Genomic DNA, 18310 nt, shown 5'->3' on the forward strand with positions numbered 1-18310 from the left:
AGGTAGTGGCAGGTGTTTTTGCTGGTTGACTGTTGTACACATCAAGCACTATTTCTTCTAGGAATTATTTGCCAGCTTGAGAGGTAAAATAGAATTCTCTGCCTATGTGGTCAACATAAGCAGGCCATGTGTCCAAACCCAGCATTCTCATGACAAATGTACAAATATGATGGCCTTGAAGCTACATGAACTAGGAAGCCAGTTGTTCTCTTTGTGCAGGCATATCAATGTTCCTTAAAGAACCCTAAAGAGTTCATTAATGTTAACGCGGAATTATTGATAAAACTCTTGTTGATTGCTGTGAACCAGCTGGCCAGGCCACCTGACTAAGCAGGAGCGTTTATTGTTGAGTATTTTTTTTTAGTTTCAGTCAATTATTGTGATCATTTCATACAAACATGATTTTTGTACCACATCCTCCTCAAAAATGCTCTCTTGTTCCTGAGTCTGCAGATTTTTAAAGTGTGTCTGTTTCTGTGTATAATAGATCTTCAGGCAGCTCTCATCATGATTTGTTGGCTGTGGTGCAGGCAAAAACAAACTACAATTCCCAGGATTCAATAGGGCACTGATCACAGAGACATCACCATCAGTGCTCATGTGCCAACAGTCTCAGAAAGCACACAAACTTTTTTTTTAAAAAAATACTCACTGAGATAGCTCCCAAATCCAGAGCTATCAGCATTGAGGCCAAGGAAGTTCTTCAATCGTTAACTGTGACAATTGCCTCACTTTCATAGAAAATTTGATTGCATTGCATTCTTAGTTTTGACGGTGACATTTTTTGTTATTGTTTTGTGAAACATGATCTATACAGTATATAGATATTATACTGTGAGGGTTTTATAGATGAGTCTTCACATGAAAAGACAGGTGTCTCTGGCTGAATATTTCTAATATTTTCACCAGGAAGATAACCATGGAATGTAGCAAATCGGCACAGCCATTGAATAGATATAACGTGTAGTTTCGTCAATTATTTGGTAGAAGTATAGTATATATAAACATACATGGATGCACACATGTACTAATAAATTAAAAGGGATGAAAGAAATGTTGTCTCTGTCCAGGGTACTGAATACATATGCTTTCATTGGTTAGGCACAATAATTTTTAATCATCTGGAGCAGAATACAAGTTTGCACACTGAGTAAACATCATCCTTAACTTTGGCATTTAGCTTTATCCTGAGCTGAACTCTTTATCCTTGTTGCTTAAATATTTGGCTCTGAGAAAGCTGAAACCAGAATCTCTGCTGGACTTTTTGTTCACATGTATGTGATTAGTAAAACTGAACTGAAGACCAAGCAGGATACTTTAGATCATTTGCCAGGCTGTTTCATATCTTGCTTCCCACTCACAGCTTCAGTACAAATTCTAGAGAGAACTTGTACAGCATTAATAGTCTTTAATCCTTCAGAAATAAAGGTACTGAGTTCAACTAAGGCATATATTTGTTGAAGACCTGATGTGTAGGCTCATCTTATTTCTGTTTCACTGCAAAGTGGAAGCAAACGATCACAGTTGAGAAGTTGGTTAGGGTAAGCTTCCCCACATCAGTATAAGACATAGAGTGCTTCCCATTTTACTTTAAGCTGCTTACCAAATAGAGGTGAAATGGCTGGAAGGTTAGTGTCATGTGGGCATAGTGGCAGGGTACTGTGCCAACCTCCCCACTGCCCTTTTTCACCCTCTGGGGTTCTCTTACATTACTGTTTCATGTTGGCAAACGGTTCCATGTGTTTTTCTTTCCATTAAACATTTCTCCCATGCTTCCTAATCTGCAAAAGACCCATGAGACTAGTTATTTCATCTTGTCTTCCCCTGAGCTTTAATTGAATTGCAGGAAGCTAGTGCAGCTGGCTAACACAGGGATATTGGTGTCTCTCTGCTTTCAAGGGACGTTCTTCCTGTTACCTTTATTTTTGAAAGGAAGTCATTTTTTTAAAAAATCACTAGTTTCTTTAACTATATATATATATATATGTATGTCTATGAATAATTTTTAAAAGTTCCCCAAGTTATATTCTGTGCACATTGGCTCTGAAGTCAGTGACTGAAGTGGATGGCAAAACACAGGGCCAATTTATATCATAATTGTGAAACTTTTCCTGAACTGAACAATTTCAGGCTGCAGGTGGAATGTTTTATGTTTATATGATCACCTCTGGGGAATTTTTTTTTTTAATCTACTAGTATGTCAAGGAGAAGGGCTCACACATATAACATGTGGAATAACACTTCCATTGTTTCAAGACTTTTATTAAATAAATGTGATACCAAGAGGCTGACTATTTCCAACCTGCTACTGATTTACTCTGTGACCTGGGCAGTTCATTTAACCTTTCTGTAATTTTCTGTATCTTTATTCAAGAAGGATAATAATACTTTATATCCCAGGAGTGGTGGGGACTAATTAGTTAGTGTATTACAATGTTCTGTGTAAGTGATAAATATAATTAGTATTAAATTAAGAAGATAGTGTGCATGGATCCTCAATATGGTGGAAAGAGGGACTGTCTGAAACAATGGTGCTTAACCTAGGAACTGCATGAAAAGGAAATTTGTCCAGAATAGTGGATGGAGAATTTGTCCAGAATAGTGGATGGAGAAAGGATTTCTCACTTTATCTATTATTGTCTGCAAATATTTTGTCTATAAATTATATTTTGTGGCATTTCCCTCTGATGCTTTAACATTGCTTATGGTTTTGTACTTTGTGAGAATATTGGGACAAGTAACTCCCCTCCCACATTGGCCTCCCTATGGAAATTATAACTGAATCACAAACTACAAATCAAACTTGGCATCAGTGCCTGCATTGGCATCAAAAAATCAATAGGACCCATGGTTGGAAGTTAACTTACTATGAAACTGATTAGTTTGTTTCAAACCAGGATCCCTGGTTCAAGCACAACACTGAGATTTTTTAAAAAATGAAACTTAATTGGTCAGAAGTCCTTCTCCCAGTCACAATGGAGGAGGAGGGAAGATTGTGTAAGTTCACTGCTCCCCTTGGGCTTATTCAGACTTATCTAGGTAAAGGTAAAGGACCCCTGGATGGTTAAGTCCAGTCAAAGGCGACTATGGGGTGTGGCGCTCATCTTGCTTTCAGGCTGAAGGAACCAGCATTTGTCCACAGACAGCTTTCTGGGTCATGTGGCCAGCATGACTAAACTGCTTCTGGCACAATGGAACACCGTGACAGAAACCCGAGTGTTTACCTTCCTGCCGCAGTGGTACCTATTTATCTACTTGCACTGGCGTGCTTTCGAACTGCTAGGTTGGCAGGAGCTGGGACAGAGCAATGGGAGCTCACCCCGTCATGGGGATTTGAACCACCAACCTTCCAAGAGGCTCAGTGGTTTAGACCACAGCGCCTACATAGCACTAAACCACAGTTTAGCGTAGCATGTGAGCCATACCAATAGGTCACTATTATTACTAATTTATTCCTTACAGAGAGTTAACAGCTACATTTGTATTTTATATTGAACCTGGCCTCATGGATTTCAGCATTTTATCCCAGCATTTCTCTTCAGATTCCTTTTATGCAGAAGCCCATCATATATGAAGTTGTGCAAATTTCAGCTAGCAATGTCAGGATCGTGTTGAATATAACTTCCATTCTTTGTGGAGGAGTACACTTTGACACTAATGGTATTTTGTTGACAATGTCTGTATTTATTATATGACTTTTTTATAAAATGGTTTCTTTTCACTACTTCACTCTTCCAAAAGCAAATTTATATTTTTAAATGGTTTGTGACTGACCATGTTAAAGGGAACCGGTTCATTACTGCTCACAAAAGGATTTATTTTGTTATCATAAATCAGTTTTATTCCACATTTTTATTATTCTCCTGGGCCAGTTTCTCCAATTGGAATCAATACAAGTGTAAGTGACACAATCAATCTAGATATTTGATTGTGGATTTGACCCCCCCCCCCCGTGCTGCTTAACTAGTCTCTCTACCATAGCATCTCTGGAGAACTGAGAACTCTTATTGACAACCATGAATTATGTACACCAATTCATAATCTTTTATTGTATGGGAGGATATACAACACAATTTGTATAACATTTATATTACAAAGCAGATTTTGTTGTTTTTAGGTTTCTTGGGGGATTAAATTTATTAAAAGTATGCATCTGTTCAATGCAGAGGGCCATGGTTTGAACAGACACTTTGCATTCTAGGAAAGTTGTGTGGCATAGTTGCTTAAATTTTTAATACCTGGCTGTAATAAGAACATAAGGAAAACTTGCTGCATCAGGCCAGCGACCCATCTAATCCAGCATCCTGTTCGCACAGTGGCCACCCAGGTGCCTTGTGGGTAACCTTCAAGCAGCAGGTGGTGAGCTGAGCCCACCCAACAGCACTCTCTCCTCAAGCAACTGATATTCCATCAACTGCTTTTCAGAAGTCTCACTGCCCCTAACCATGGAGGCAGAGCTTAGCTGTTGTGACTAATAGTCACTTATAGCCTTATCCTCAGTGACTGTGTCCAATCGTCCTTTAAAACCACCCATTTGGGTGGCCATCATTGCCTCCTGTGGGAACAAATTCCAAAGTTTAATTTTGCACAGTGTGAAGAAGTACTTTTTATCTGTTCTGGACCTTCCAGCATTCAGGTTCGTTGGCGGTCCGAAAAAAATTGTACTGTTATGAGAGACGGAGAAAAACTTTTCTCTATCCACTTTCTCCATGTTAAGCGTAATTCTATAAACTTTTGCATAACACCACTAATGACTGGCTGTGTTGCTTAAGTTGTTTGAGGTGAGCTCCCCAAAGCAAAAGTTCGACTCAGTAAGATTTACAGTAGGAGGACCAACATCATAGCATAAACTGGATTAGGTCATAATTAATATACTTTCAGTTTTGTTACATGAAGAATTCAGCATAATTTGGAGTTGTCAGCATCCTTCCTGAGGTAGTTTGAAAGTCTTTTGTAGATCTGAATTCCTCAGGCCTACATCCATAGCAGAAACCTCTGAATTCACATTGAATACAAGATAAGCTACAATCTTCACCACCACCACCCCAAAGTTGATGTTGGGAAGGGTGGTTTAGCATGCAGTAGAGTTGTCTCCCCACCAGCCTCCATCAGCAGAGAGGAGTACCACTTTTGGTGGGAATGTGCTCTGCCTGAATTGGTGGGCAGCCAGCACCACCAGATCCCCCACGGCTGTAGCCACTGGAAAGCTACTAAACAGGCCATTTTATTGCAGGAAGGCATATACTTTGGATCTGTGGGATTCAAGGCTCTGCAGATCTTTCAAGCACTGGAGCTAGTACAGCAAAAAACCAGCCATACCCCCCCCCCTTTCCACCTTGATTAGCAGGAACTGATCTGCCACAGTTAGTGTAGGTCTATTAGAGATACCTGCACCACTGTCCCCCATCATGTTCTGGTCTAATGCCAGATCTCACGGAGGATGGAGGCAAGGCTTCTTGTGTGCTTCTTGTGTTGCTGAACCAGTGACGTGGTGGTTCTTTGAGTAAAACTATATACAGAAGACAATAGAAAGGCTAGGATCTCTTTAAAAGTGAGGGGCACAGGACACTCTATATATTGTTTTTGTTTAATCTGGACATTTACTGAAAACATGTAGTTTCTGGAAATTGTTTAAGGTCTCATCGGCTTCAAAGAAAAACAGTGGTGAAAATGATCTAATGCTGTCATGTGTTCTGATTGCTCAATTAAGATATGCCCTGCGTGGATCCTTATTTTGTTTACCTTATGACATTGAGAAGCAATTAAATTCTTCCAGCCCGGAGAGGTGTTTGGTTAAACAACTTGTTAAAGAACTGGGACTTGGGGGATTTCTTGTTACAATATAAACAAAGGAACTTACAGGGTGTAGACCTTGGGAAGAGTACTCAGAGTTGAATTCACAAAGTAATGGACAGGAATATGTTTTAAGAGGCATAACTGACTTCTTTTGCATTAAGGCTACACCAATTTTTAAACACCTTGCTATGTACCTTCACTTTTATAGCATAATTAGAGGGCTTGAAATTCTGATCCAACTGCAGGAACAGCCAACTCATCCATCAACTCAAAACCAGTTTTCATAATTATTTGAAAGCACCATTCACAAAGAAAAGCGCAAAGGCTGAACAAAAATGACATTAGACTTTTAAATGTTTTTGATGGTGCAGAGGCCCAATTTCCCCAAACTTGTAATTGACTGAAAATCCAATTTGCAACAACCATGCAAATTAGGCTACTTGTTGATAAACAAGTAAAAGAGAAAAGCACTGCCAAACAAACATGAGTTTTGTTTTACCTGATAGACAGAAAGATAGAAAGATAGCTAGACAAAGAACTTTAGTGCACAATTTTTTTCCTTTCTTTTCTTTTTGTGGCCCTTACAAAACTTCTCCTGCAACTCCTTCAGATTTATTGAAAACCACTGCAATAGAAGTTGATCAGTAAGACAATTCTAGCTCTTCCTCTAAATTAATCGTAAAGTGATCTATCTCAGCTAATTTTCCCATGTGTAAAGTGGGAACAATATTGGGCTGTCTTACAGGAATATTAGGAAGATGAATGTGATGAAAAATGCAAGATCTAAGGTTGTGTTTGATCTGTTACTGAAAAGTTCAGCTCATTGTGATGCCATTGTGATGAATTGGAGGAAGCAATTATGGGTTAAGATGAAGCAGTTCCAGTTCAACAATCGTACAAGGAAGTGAACCTTGTTGTTGTTTAGTCGTGTCCGACTCTTCGTGACCCCATGGACCAGAGCATGCCAGGCACTCCTGTCTTCCACTGCCTCCCGCAGTTTGGTCAAACTCATGCTGGTAGCTTCGAGAACACTATCCAACCATCTCGTCCTCTGTCTTCCCCTTCTCCTTGTGCCCTCCATCTTTCCCAACATCAGAATCTTTTCCAGGGAGTCTTCTCTTCTCATGAGGTAGCCAAAGTATTGGAGCCTCAGCTTCAGGATCTGTCCTTCCAGTGAGCACTCAGGGCTGATTTCCTTAAGAATGGATCAGTATGATCTTCTTGAAATCCATGGGACTCTCAAGAGTCTCCCCCAGGACCATAATTCAAAAGCATCATTTCTTCGGTGATCAGCCTTCTTTATGGTCCAGCTCTCACTTCCATACAGCACTACTGGGAAAACCATAGCATACGGACCTTTGTCAGTAAGGTGATGTCTCTGCTTTTTAAGATGCTGTCTAGTTTGTCTGTCATTGCTGAATTGAACCTACTCATGAGCAAACATGTAGACCCTGAAACCCGTTGCAAGTATCTCTACAATTTTATCCAGTTACTAATTAACTCTAGGAAAGTCACAATAGGGTATATTCCAGCATGCATCTTTAACCTGCAGTTGGATTGTCTGAATTTACATTTCCTGACTAGCTTATTTACCTTTTCCCATAACTGTATTGTAATGGCTTACATGCAATGTAGGTAGCACGAGGTTATGAAATGCAGAGCAAGGCCTGCTTCGTTGAAGGCAGCTAGTCTCAAATTCCTAACCAGAGAGTTCTACCTAGTCACCTTCCGGTATGCCTTCTGCATCTATCACTTCTCAGTTATTTCCAGATGTGTTATTTTTCTATTATGCTGCCTCTCTTGTTGCTTTGAATTAGTGTTTTTAAAATAGGCTTTAATGTTTTTAAGGTTGATGTGTTCTTTGTACATGACCACGAGCAATTTTGTTACTTGGCAAGGGGACTCTGAACTGTTAAAATGATTGGATTAGCAATACGAAATGACTGCTGTAAATTCAGTGAATCAGAGTGGATATTGCCATTCAATACTATTGCTTCTTCACGTATACATTCATTCAGCGAGGTGAAGTATGGGATAAAGAGAACTCCTCTTTCTGAATGCAAAAAAGAACGAATTTAGTTTATTCTATTTCCTTTTCTATTACAGTCTTTGCCATGAATGGCTTGATGTTGTGCCATTTTCTATTCCTGTTACAATCTTTGTAACATGAATAAGAAATTGGAATGCTAATGCCTACCAGATAGTATTCCATGTCTGCTTGGTGCTATACTGCACTACTGTGACCTTTGCAATATTATGTATTCTGATTGGCTGTCCATTTCACCTCTTTCCCACAAGTTAATAAGGCTGTAAAAAGGAGAGAACTTGAAATGGCCAGCCAGTCAAATTACAGAATATTGAAAAGGTCAAAACAGTACAGCTCACAGGGAAAAAAAAATTACGGGAATATATGAGGCATTAAAATTCTTGTGACAATGATTATAAGAAGAATGGGAAAGGATGCCCATTTATGTTATTTCAGTCTAGTGAACCCCATAGGATGATGGACCCAGGACAGCAGTAATTCATGCACCAGCAATCCACTAGAGTTTTATGCACCTATTTACATGAATATTAAAGAAAAAAACATGCTTTAGAACCTCTTTTGAACAATTCCCTTACATTTGCATGCTCATTCATCAATAGGAGCATTGGGTGAAGCTTATAGTATGTGCCCATAATAGCACACTTTATTACCTCAGTTTTCACCCAGATAGATTGTCAGATAGATATTTTTAATCTATGCATATCATTTTATATAGAAACTAGCAGGATAAAATGGCAGTAGTAAGAGGCACCTCTCTACAAGACATGAGAACCCCTTCTCTACTAAAGGTGGGCAGGTTTCCCAAATAAATTGTGAAATTAGCTTGAAATCTGTCTGTTTATTTAATTTGTGTACTGCCCTTCATTCGAAGATCACAGGGAAGTTCACATAAAAATACAAAAGGAGAACACAAAATGTGCAAAACTCCCAAACCAAAACCAAACCAGTAATCCACCTCTCACAAGCACAAATGCCATCGAGTGTCAATCAGCCAAAGACCTGGTTATAGAGAAATGTTTTTGCATGGCACCTAAAGATATGTAATGAAGTTTCCAGGCAAGCCTCCCTAGGGATAGCATTCCAGAAACAGGAAGCCGCCACAGAAAAGTGCCGTTCTCATGTTCACACCCTCCAGATCTCTTGTGGAGGATGTACACAAAGATGAACCTCAGATTTTGATTGCAGGATCCATATCAGTTCATATGAGTAGAGGTGGGTATTTTAGGTATGGCGGTCCCGAGTCATATGAGGCTTTATAGGCCAAAACCAGCGCGCTGAATTGGCCCCAGAAACTAATTCACAGCCAGTGCAGTCAGTCTAGGAATGGCATTATATGCTTAAACCGTTTTGCCCTGGTGAGCAGCCTGGCTTCCGACTTCTGTACCAGCTGAAGTTTCCAAACTGTATTCAGAGGCAGTAATCCAACCTAGAGGTTACCAGAGTATAGACAACAGAATTTAGGTTATCCCTGTCCAGATAGGGGGGCAGTTGGACCACCAGCCCAAGCTGATGGAAGGCTCTCCACATGACTTAGGCCACCTGAGCCTCAAGCAACAGTAAATGATCCAGAAGAACCCCCAAGCTACGTACATGCTCCTTCAGAGGAAGTGTGACCCCCATCAAGAGGAAGCAACCGTCCATCCATCCATCCATCCATCCGGTCTAGGGAACCACCCTTTAAAAGTGCTTCAGACTTATCTGGATTCAACTTCAGTTTGTTGGCTCTCATCCAGTCCATTACCAATGCAAAGCAACAGTTCAGCGTGTAACACTGCCTCCTTCAAGCAGGCAGGAACCACCCCCTCTCACAAGGAAGCATTAGTCACCTCCCTGGCCAAGACAGCTGTTCCCTCCCTGCTAGTTTTTATCACTCAAGAGCAGCAAGGGTCCAGAGTGCAAGTGGTCACCCTGACCGATCCAAGCATCTTATCCACATCCTCAACTCTTACTAACTGAAACTCATCCAACGCAACAGAACTAGACAGCGCTCTAGACTCCCCTTGACCTTTATCTACTGTAATAAGTGGAGTAAAGATCCCAGTGGATGAAAACAAGCCACAGTGAGCTCCCATTGCTTCTACCACCTCCTTCAGCCCAGACTGTAAGTGATTTCTCACTACCCAGAGATGCTCTGCCAGTTGACACAATAAGGATGCAATGGAGGTTCAATGTATTGCATACCATCTTTGCTGCCTTCACTGCCACTAGGTAGGTGCAATGATGAGCCATCAGTGGTGTTCAGTTGCATTTGACTAGAGTTTTCCTCTACTCACATTTGAGCCGTCTCATAGCTTGTTTCCTTGTCCTAAACTCTGGAGTATCCCAAAGAGCCAAGCAGGCTCCACAAAGCTGGAGAGTGCACTCAGGGTGATTCTGTCAGTGGCCTGAGCCATTTGGATATTCAAAAGGTTGGCCAGGGCTTTGACAGGAGCACCAGGCATATCAGCTGGGAAATCCCCCAGAGCCATCTGGAAGCCCACCGGATCCATCAGCCTCAAAGGGGAGACCATCCTGAAAGGTCCCCTGCCTCTACGGAGGGGAAAAGGTGTTGAAAGCAGAAACCTCAGCAGGAAGTGATCTGGCCATGACAAGGTTCTGGTGTCAATATCACCCACTTTCAGATCACCCTCTTCCTGCCAGTTGAGAAAACAAGGTCCAGAGTGTGACCTGCCGGTGAATAAGATGTTGAAGACCCCCAGAACCAGCAGTGTGGGAGTCCTCAGCATCCGTCAGCTCAGGCAAGGAGATTGCTGGGCAGCAAATTGGGTTGTAAACCTCCTGAGTTTCCCAGAGGTAGGGGATTTGGATAATTACTCCAAGCCAATCAAGAGCTTGGGAAAATGCTGCCACCATCATGAATTTATGAATCATAAATAAGAACAAAATAAATTTCAGCTTGTTTTGTAAGATGTTTTTGCAAATCTTTATAGCCATTCCGTCATCATTGGCATTATTTTTTATCTCTAAAAAGCAGTCGTCTCTGTGTTATCTCTGCGTATGGAAAATATTTTTAATCTCATTTATTACATTTAACCTCTATTGATCCTTTTTCACCCAACTTCCATCCACCGATTGCTACTCGGTACAAGTTCGTTATTTTTGCTTCTAACAAGGCACATAAAATTGTGCTTGACTCATAGTTAGAAACAGCAGAGTGGTGTGGGCTGTTTTCTAAATGAGCTTTTCCATATCTGTGGTTTGTACATTTCCCACCTTTGCTCACGCAGCGGGGGATATGATAGCCTGCAGACTTTTCTGGACTATAATACATCTCCTTTGTGAACCTCCTTGTATTGAACAAGCCCCTAAATACACTTGAGTCAAAGGGTCATTTATTTTTCACCCTCCTCTTCTCAGCAGGCATTGTGAGTCTATGAGATAAAAGTATTATTACTATTTTTTTTAATAAAAAAAAGGTTGCATGATCTACAGGTTGTAGGCAGTATAAGGAACAGAAAGCTGCCTTCATCTTCCCACTTCATTGCTCTCCATGGCATTTCCTTGTCAGTTTATTAGTGCTACTTACACAAACTGATCTTAGTGAACACAATGGGGGGCTGGCCCAGGCTGCCAAAGAGAGCAGTCAATCCAAAAGATCAGATCCCATGGGTCTCTGCTTCAAAGGAAAACCTCACTTAGGTTGCATGGAACTTTTGCTCTGTGTGGATTTCTTGGAGTGCTACAATGATGATATAATTAACAAACGATGGTGGAAGATCAAGGAGGGTTACCTTTGGGTCCTGGCATTTCTTCCCAACTGTATTTTTCGCATAGGGACCCTAAAAGGTTGTCCATAATTTTAAACCGCCCCCTTATTATTGTACTGGTCTGTTGCCCTAAACCCTCAGCCTAAGATTCTATTTGATGACACAGAAACATTTAGAATGAGGCTACAAATACCCACCCACCTCCTCTTTTAATATTTACACGCAGGGGCACTTTCTGCAATAAAAATGGAGCACAAAGGATAATATCATATACCTCCCCCACCCCACTCTATTCATTGTGCTTGTAGAGGAGCACGTTTGAAGAAGCCATGAGAAGGAAAAGTAAATAAGTGCTAATTTATGGGTCATTTTTCAATGCCTTGAAATGAAAGGCTTTTGAAGTCCACTTTTCATTTACCTTAAGGGGGTGGGAAAGCCTTATTGTAATCTCAGTGATGTAATATTTAATAGCAGCTAGATATTGGTCATATTTGGAATTCCAAAATGGGCCTGAGTTGTTTGGCTTCACTCAGTACTGTTTCCCTTTAGTGACTTTTTTAAGCTGTCCACGTCGAGCGTCCCGGGGGGGGTGCTGCCCGTGGCGAGTGTCCCTGGGGGAGGCACAGCGATGTCACCTCCCCTCTCAGGGATGACACCCAGGGCGGACCACCCCTACTGGACCCCCTTCCTCTGCCACTGTGTAGAAGAGAAGCCTTTTCTGTATTTCCGCTATGCATTTGTGCTGGATTGGCTTTTGACATACCACTGTATCCATAAAAAGAACTTTGCTGGATCAGACCAAAGTCCAGCCTCCTGTTCCACCCATGGCTAACCAGATATCTCTTGGGAAGTCCACAAGCAGGACACGAGGTCAGTTGCCTTCTCACCAACAACCACTTCCTGTAAATTTGGAGGCAGCATATATCAATCATGACTAGTAGCCACTGGCAAGCTTATTCTTCCATGAAATTATCTGGTTCCCCTTTAAAAGTCATCCGGGTTAACTGTTTTTTGAGGCAGTGGCTGCTTTTAGGGAGAGATGGTTGTATGAATTAGTCCCAAAACCAGGATTGCCTGCTTACTGAACAACTTTCCGCTGGCTCTCCATGAGGAAAGGCTGGTTCTAGAAGCTTCCTTCGCGGACATATCCTTGCTGAATGGAGTTGACAGTAAGGGGTTGATGAAAACATCCTGGTTGAGGATCCTGTCAGGAAAGGGAAAGGCTGAAACAAATAGGACAAATAGTTGCCTCAGTGCAAACCATACAGGAGGAAGAACAATTGCCTTGAAACTTACCAGTATCCCAGGCTATTGCTAATATAGGCATGAGGCATGTTCTTGTTGTCAAACCGCTGTGTTTAGAATTGCGAGTCAGGTGCGAAGAAGGACACATATGAAAAATGGAAAGAGGAATGCACTACCCACTTATACTCACAAATAGGATCCAAGCTGAGGCAAACTAGTCAGGAATGCCATCAAATGATATGAAATGCTTATCAGTGTCGCACTTTCTTTCAGGCTGAACCAATGTGGCTGCATTTTCCAGCCCACTGAAAGTCAAGTTTATGCAGTGAAAAGTGGCAAAGCTGCACACTGTGTGTCACTGCCAGCATGAGTAATTTGAGGACCTGCATTCTTAAAGAAAAGGGTGTGTGTGTGTGTGAGAGAGAGAGAGAGAGAGAGAATAAGATTTTCCTAATATTTTAGTTGCCAGTACTGCAAATGGTTTGGATAAGAAACCTTTGTTCAGTACATAATTCATGTTAGGAGATCTGTCACTGGCTCCTTGTTGGAATTTGAAGCAGTGAGCAATTTGAACTCCTGCTTTGCCTAACTCATTATAAATGTGCAAGTTCATTTTTGGGGGGAGCTGAATAAAATGGTTATGTAATTACATACTTCTCATAATTATTGAGTAATTATATACTTCTCATAATTACCAAGTAATCATTCTGCTATAACTAGAACTTAATGTTACAACTAATTATATAATTACTGTGTATTACTGTTGTTATCTAGGCATCAGAACCAAGTGTTGCTTTGCTGATAGCTTTTTATCGTAAGCATTTAAAAACAAAAATACTAATATTTGTTGTGTAGCTGAAAGTGGATCGTACATACTGAACATACAGTGGAAAATAACACTTCTTGCAAGTGGGAAAAATGATTGTGTGAATGATTCATTGCATTTGTAATCTGTAAATGGGATAAAATGTTGCTCCTTTTTAAAAAATTGTATAATTAAATGCAAGGGAATATAATACATGAAAATTGTTACTGGCATCCATCTGTCTTGGGAGACAGTGGAAGAGTGCACCTCATGTGAAGTCAAATTGTTGGAGAGTTATAGCTCCTGATGTGGTTGTAGAGACTAACATGGAAGAGATGTTTTCAGTTGCAGCTGGGGCAGATGAAGGCAACCAGTTGTGCTGATACAGGTGTACTATAGCGTTGTTTCTTTGTGCTGCTCCCAGCAGTCATTCCTCCTCTGGTCACCTCTGTGGATACACAACCTGAATGATTGTCTCCAGGCACTGCAGTCATCTTCAAGGGATTCCCACATGGCAGGGTTAATGTTCATGGCCTTCATGTCATGTTTGCAGACACCTTTGCAATGCAGAGTTGATATGCCAGTGGGTCTGGTGTTTGAAGCCAGCTCCATGCAGCGTACGTCCTAAGGGATCCTGCCATCTTCCATTCTGTGGATATTGCCAAGTCAGCATAGACAGGAGTCTACAAACAATCTGGGAACATGTGGGCTTTGGAGAGCACATCTTTGTTTGAGACTCTGTCCTGCCATGTGATGCCCAAAAACTGATGCAGTGCATGTGGAAGGTGTTGAGGAGTTGCTCATGGGTGTGTGTAAGTTTCCCAAGGCTCACTGCCATAAAGCAGTGCAAGCCTGGTAGACCTTCATCTTGGTATTGGTCATTAGCATAACATTCTCCCATACGCTTTTGGAGAGCTGAGCCATTGCCATCACTGCCTTGCCCAATACGCTTGTTGAGCTAAGCATTGATGAAGATGTTGCTGATTATGGTGGAGCCCAGGTAGACAAAATCGTCTACCACCTCAAGTATGTAGACACCATTGCTGATGCATTCAGTGCTGGGGATGTCCTGACCTAGGCTGTTGGTCTATATCAAGCTGGTCTAAAATGCATAGCCTAGTCCAGGTTTAGCCAAAGTGATGCTCGCAAGATGTGATGGACTCAAACTTCCTCAGCCATCATGGCAAATTATCAAGGGTGGTGAGAGCTGTAGTCCACAACTTCTGGAGGACACCATGTTAAAAAGGTAAAGGACCCCTGACAAGTCCAGCCGTGAACGACTCTGGGGTTGCGGCGCTCATCTTGCTTTACTGGCCGAGGGAGCCTACGTTTGTCCACAGATAGTTTTTCCAGGTCATGTGGCCAGCATGACTAAGCCACTTCTGGCAAAACCAGAGCAGTGCATGGAAATGCTATTTACCTTCCTGCTGGAGTGGTACCTATTTATCTACTTGCACTTTGATGTGCTTTCGAACTGCTAGGTTGGCAGGAGCTGGGACCGAACAACGGGAGCTCACCCCATTGCAGGGATTCAAACTGCCGACCTTCCGATCGGCAAGTCCAAGGCTCAGTGGTTTACATCACAGCGCCACCATGTTAGCTGCTACTATAAAATATTTGCTTTCCTTTCCAGTTTTACATCATAAACGAGTTAAGTGTGTGTACTCTTCAGTGTACCCTTTAGCCATAATTAAATGCTTTATGAAGTTCTGGTTGTTGGTATTCTATAGTATTTTCCTCAGATTTTAAAATAAGTCAGCCACCTTTGAATAAATAAAATAACCAACAACCAGGCACAATAAATTAGGTCTGCTGAATAAGAACAACCCAGTAACAGCAGAAAACACCAAAAAAACCTCATTTCCACTCTCTCAAACACCCTCTCACCTAGGCGATTAAACCCACCCCCTTCTACAGACTCTTGATACTGCGATTTTTCGGCCAGTAACACAGCCACTTTATGGTTTTCACTTTCCCAGCCCTGTCTGCTATGACAATTGTTCTTTATGACTTATGGAGAGCCAGTGTGGTGTAGTGGTTAAGTGCGGTAGAGTCGTAATCTGGGGAACCGGGTTTGCGTCTCCGCTCCTCCACATGCAGCTGCTGGATGACCTTGGGCCAGTCACACTTCTCTGAAGTCTCTCAGCCCCACTCACCTCACAGAGTGTTTGTTGTGGGGGAGGAAGGGAAAGGAGAATGTTAGCCGCTTTGAGACTCCTTCGGGTAGTGATAACGCGGGATATCAAATCCAAAACTCTTCTTACAGCTTTCTGTTAATGATCATGTGATTATTATTGAGAAATATTGTAACAATTTACATTTGTTTGTTTTTTAACATGGATGAGCTTTATCAGCCAGAGAAAGTTTTAGCTTTTTCTTTCTTTTTCTTCCAGCTAATGGCAATTATACTATTTTAAATGGGACAAAAATTTTGCATACCAGCAAAGAAGCAAATATCTGGGTTCCCATTGGAGGACTAATTCCGTTTTCAAACTACACAGTTCAGGTGAATGCGTCCAATAGCCAAGGCTATGTGATGAGTGATCCTGTGATGACCACCACACCTCCTTCGGGTAAGTATGATGAAATGTTCTCCACCCACCCCATCACAAGTAAAGCACACAAACATTTTCAGAAGAGCAGTTTCTGGTCAAAATTAAATATTTGAAGGTGGGGTGCAGTTGTGCTGTCACTGCCCTTTCTGCCCCAATATGCACTATACATTTAAAGCAGCATCAGACCACTTTATAAACAGTCTTGGCTTCCCTCAAAGAATCCTGGGAAATGTAGTTTGTTAAGAGTGCTGAGAGCTGTTTGGAGACACCTATTCTCTTCACAGGGACACGGGTGACGCTGTGGGTTAAACCACAGAGCCTAGGACTTGCCGATCAGAAGGTCGGCGGTTCAAATCCCCGCGACGGGGTGAGCTCCCGTTTCTTGGTCCCTGCTCCTGCCAACCTAGCAGTCCGAAAGCACGTCAAAGTGCAAGTAGATAAATAGGTACTGCTCCAGCGGGAAGGTAAACAACGTTTCTGTGTGCTGCTCTGGTTCGCCAGAAGCGGCTTAGTCATACTGGCCACATGACCCAGAAGCTGTACGCCGGCTCCCTCAGCCTATAGAGCGAGATGAGCGCCGCGACCCCAGAGTCGGCCATGACTGGACCTAATGGCCAGGGGTCCCTTTACCCTTTACCTTTATTCTCTTCACAGACCTAACAGTTCCTTGGGAAGAGAGATTGACTGTGGGGCTTGTAGCTCTGTGAGGGGAATGGGAGCCTACTAACAACCCTCAGTGCCATCAATAAACTATACTTCCCAGGATCATTTGAGGGAAGCCACGAAGTGATATGCAACTGCTTTAAATGTGTAGTACAGAGCGGCCTTTATTTCCATCCTTCTGTTTAGGTAGGCAGTCACCAATCTTTTTGGAAACATGAGAAACTGTTTCAGGCGCCATCCAACCCACGCTGCAAGCAGACACAAACCACCCTTTGCACTGCAGACCTCTCCTAATATGGGTGGGGCTGTGTTTTATTTCGTTTTTAAAGTTTCTTGGTCAGCTGCTAGCAGTCCAAACCTCGGCCGACCCTACCTACTTCCCTTCCTTGTTCCAGAATGGTGTTTGCAGTGTGAACTAAGTGGGCTTTGTGTATGTGTGTGTGTGTGTGTGTGTGTGTGTGGCTGTGAATGAGAGGCTAGTGGTGCTTATGACACAGAGAGACACACAAAAAAGCAGAGCATCTTTAAAGATGGGCATATATTTAATATTTATGCCAACTTATTCTAGAAATTATGATATAGCTACTTTCATCATTTGATTGTTGTTGATTACAATTAGGAAACGTATAGCTTTGAAATGATCTTTTTTATGACCTTGTGGTACTTTAAAAGCAATACCTCATTGATTAAATAGGTTTTAGTTCATGCTTCCTTTTACTTAATGATCTGAAAACATATTATCCTGATTTACACATAAAATCATGCTGAAAAGCATGTGGCATTCACTAGACTATGTGTGTTTAAGTAGAATTAAATTAGCACTGGAAGTTATTAAAGAAATTTCCCATCCCGTTGTCCAGTGGACTGTGATTCGTACTGAAATGAATAATAAATGAACCAGCACATATGAGAAAAGCACTGATATATAGGACATTCTATAATCCATATTTACCTTGCCATTATGTTTTATTATAATAATTTTGTTTGAGTGCATTAACACTCTAGGCCCTAATGCCACATTTTAAAATGAAACAGTAAACTGCAGCACTCCGTCGCAACCGGTTGGTAAGAGGAATTTATCAGATTTGCAAGCTTAACTGAAGGTGATCTGAAGACTTTTGCTTAAAAGTCCAGCTTTGGAGGGCATTTGGGTATGTGCTGGTTCTCTTTTTGAAAGACAAGCATTCTTCACGCAGGCTTATCCTTTTAGCTGATCCTTTTAGCTCTGTTCCCAAACCAGTGCCATTGCATAACGCCACCAGTCAGGAATTGGCACACCTAACCAGGATGTTTACTTGATTTATAGGGTGAGGGGTGCCAAAAAGCACAAGAACACGGTTCATAGTGTTACATTGTGGACTTTGCTTACTGAATCAATATGTAGTGATTACAATATCATTTGCAGCCGTTGGGTCATCCAGAATTCTTCTTTGGTGGCCAAGTGTGGTGACTTCTGTGGCTGATATTCCTGACCCTTGTAGTTGCAGTGATG

At 41.7% G+C, this 18310-nt stretch overlaps 1 protein-coding gene across 5 annotated transcripts in view; it reads left to right on the forward strand.

The window, feature by feature from the left end:
• USH2A (usherin) overlaps positions 1–18310 on the forward strand; it is a 430807-nt gene that overhangs the window by 237565 nt on the left and 174932 nt on the right. For all 5 annotated transcript variants that reach the window (XM_083493951.1, XM_083493952.1, XM_083493953.1 and 2 more), the window contains one exon: positions 15994–16173. In XM_083493951.1, coding sequence (XP_083350077.1) covers positions 15994–16173 — 180 coding nt within the window. The remainder of the gene's footprint in view (positions 1–15993; positions 16174–18310) is intronic.

The sequence above is a fragment of the Podarcis liolepis genome (assembly GCF_965112155.1).
Source record: "Podarcis liolepis genome assembly, chromosome: 3".
NCBI lineage: Eukaryota > Metazoa > Chordata > Lepidosauria > Squamata > Lacertidae > Podarcis > Podarcis liolepis.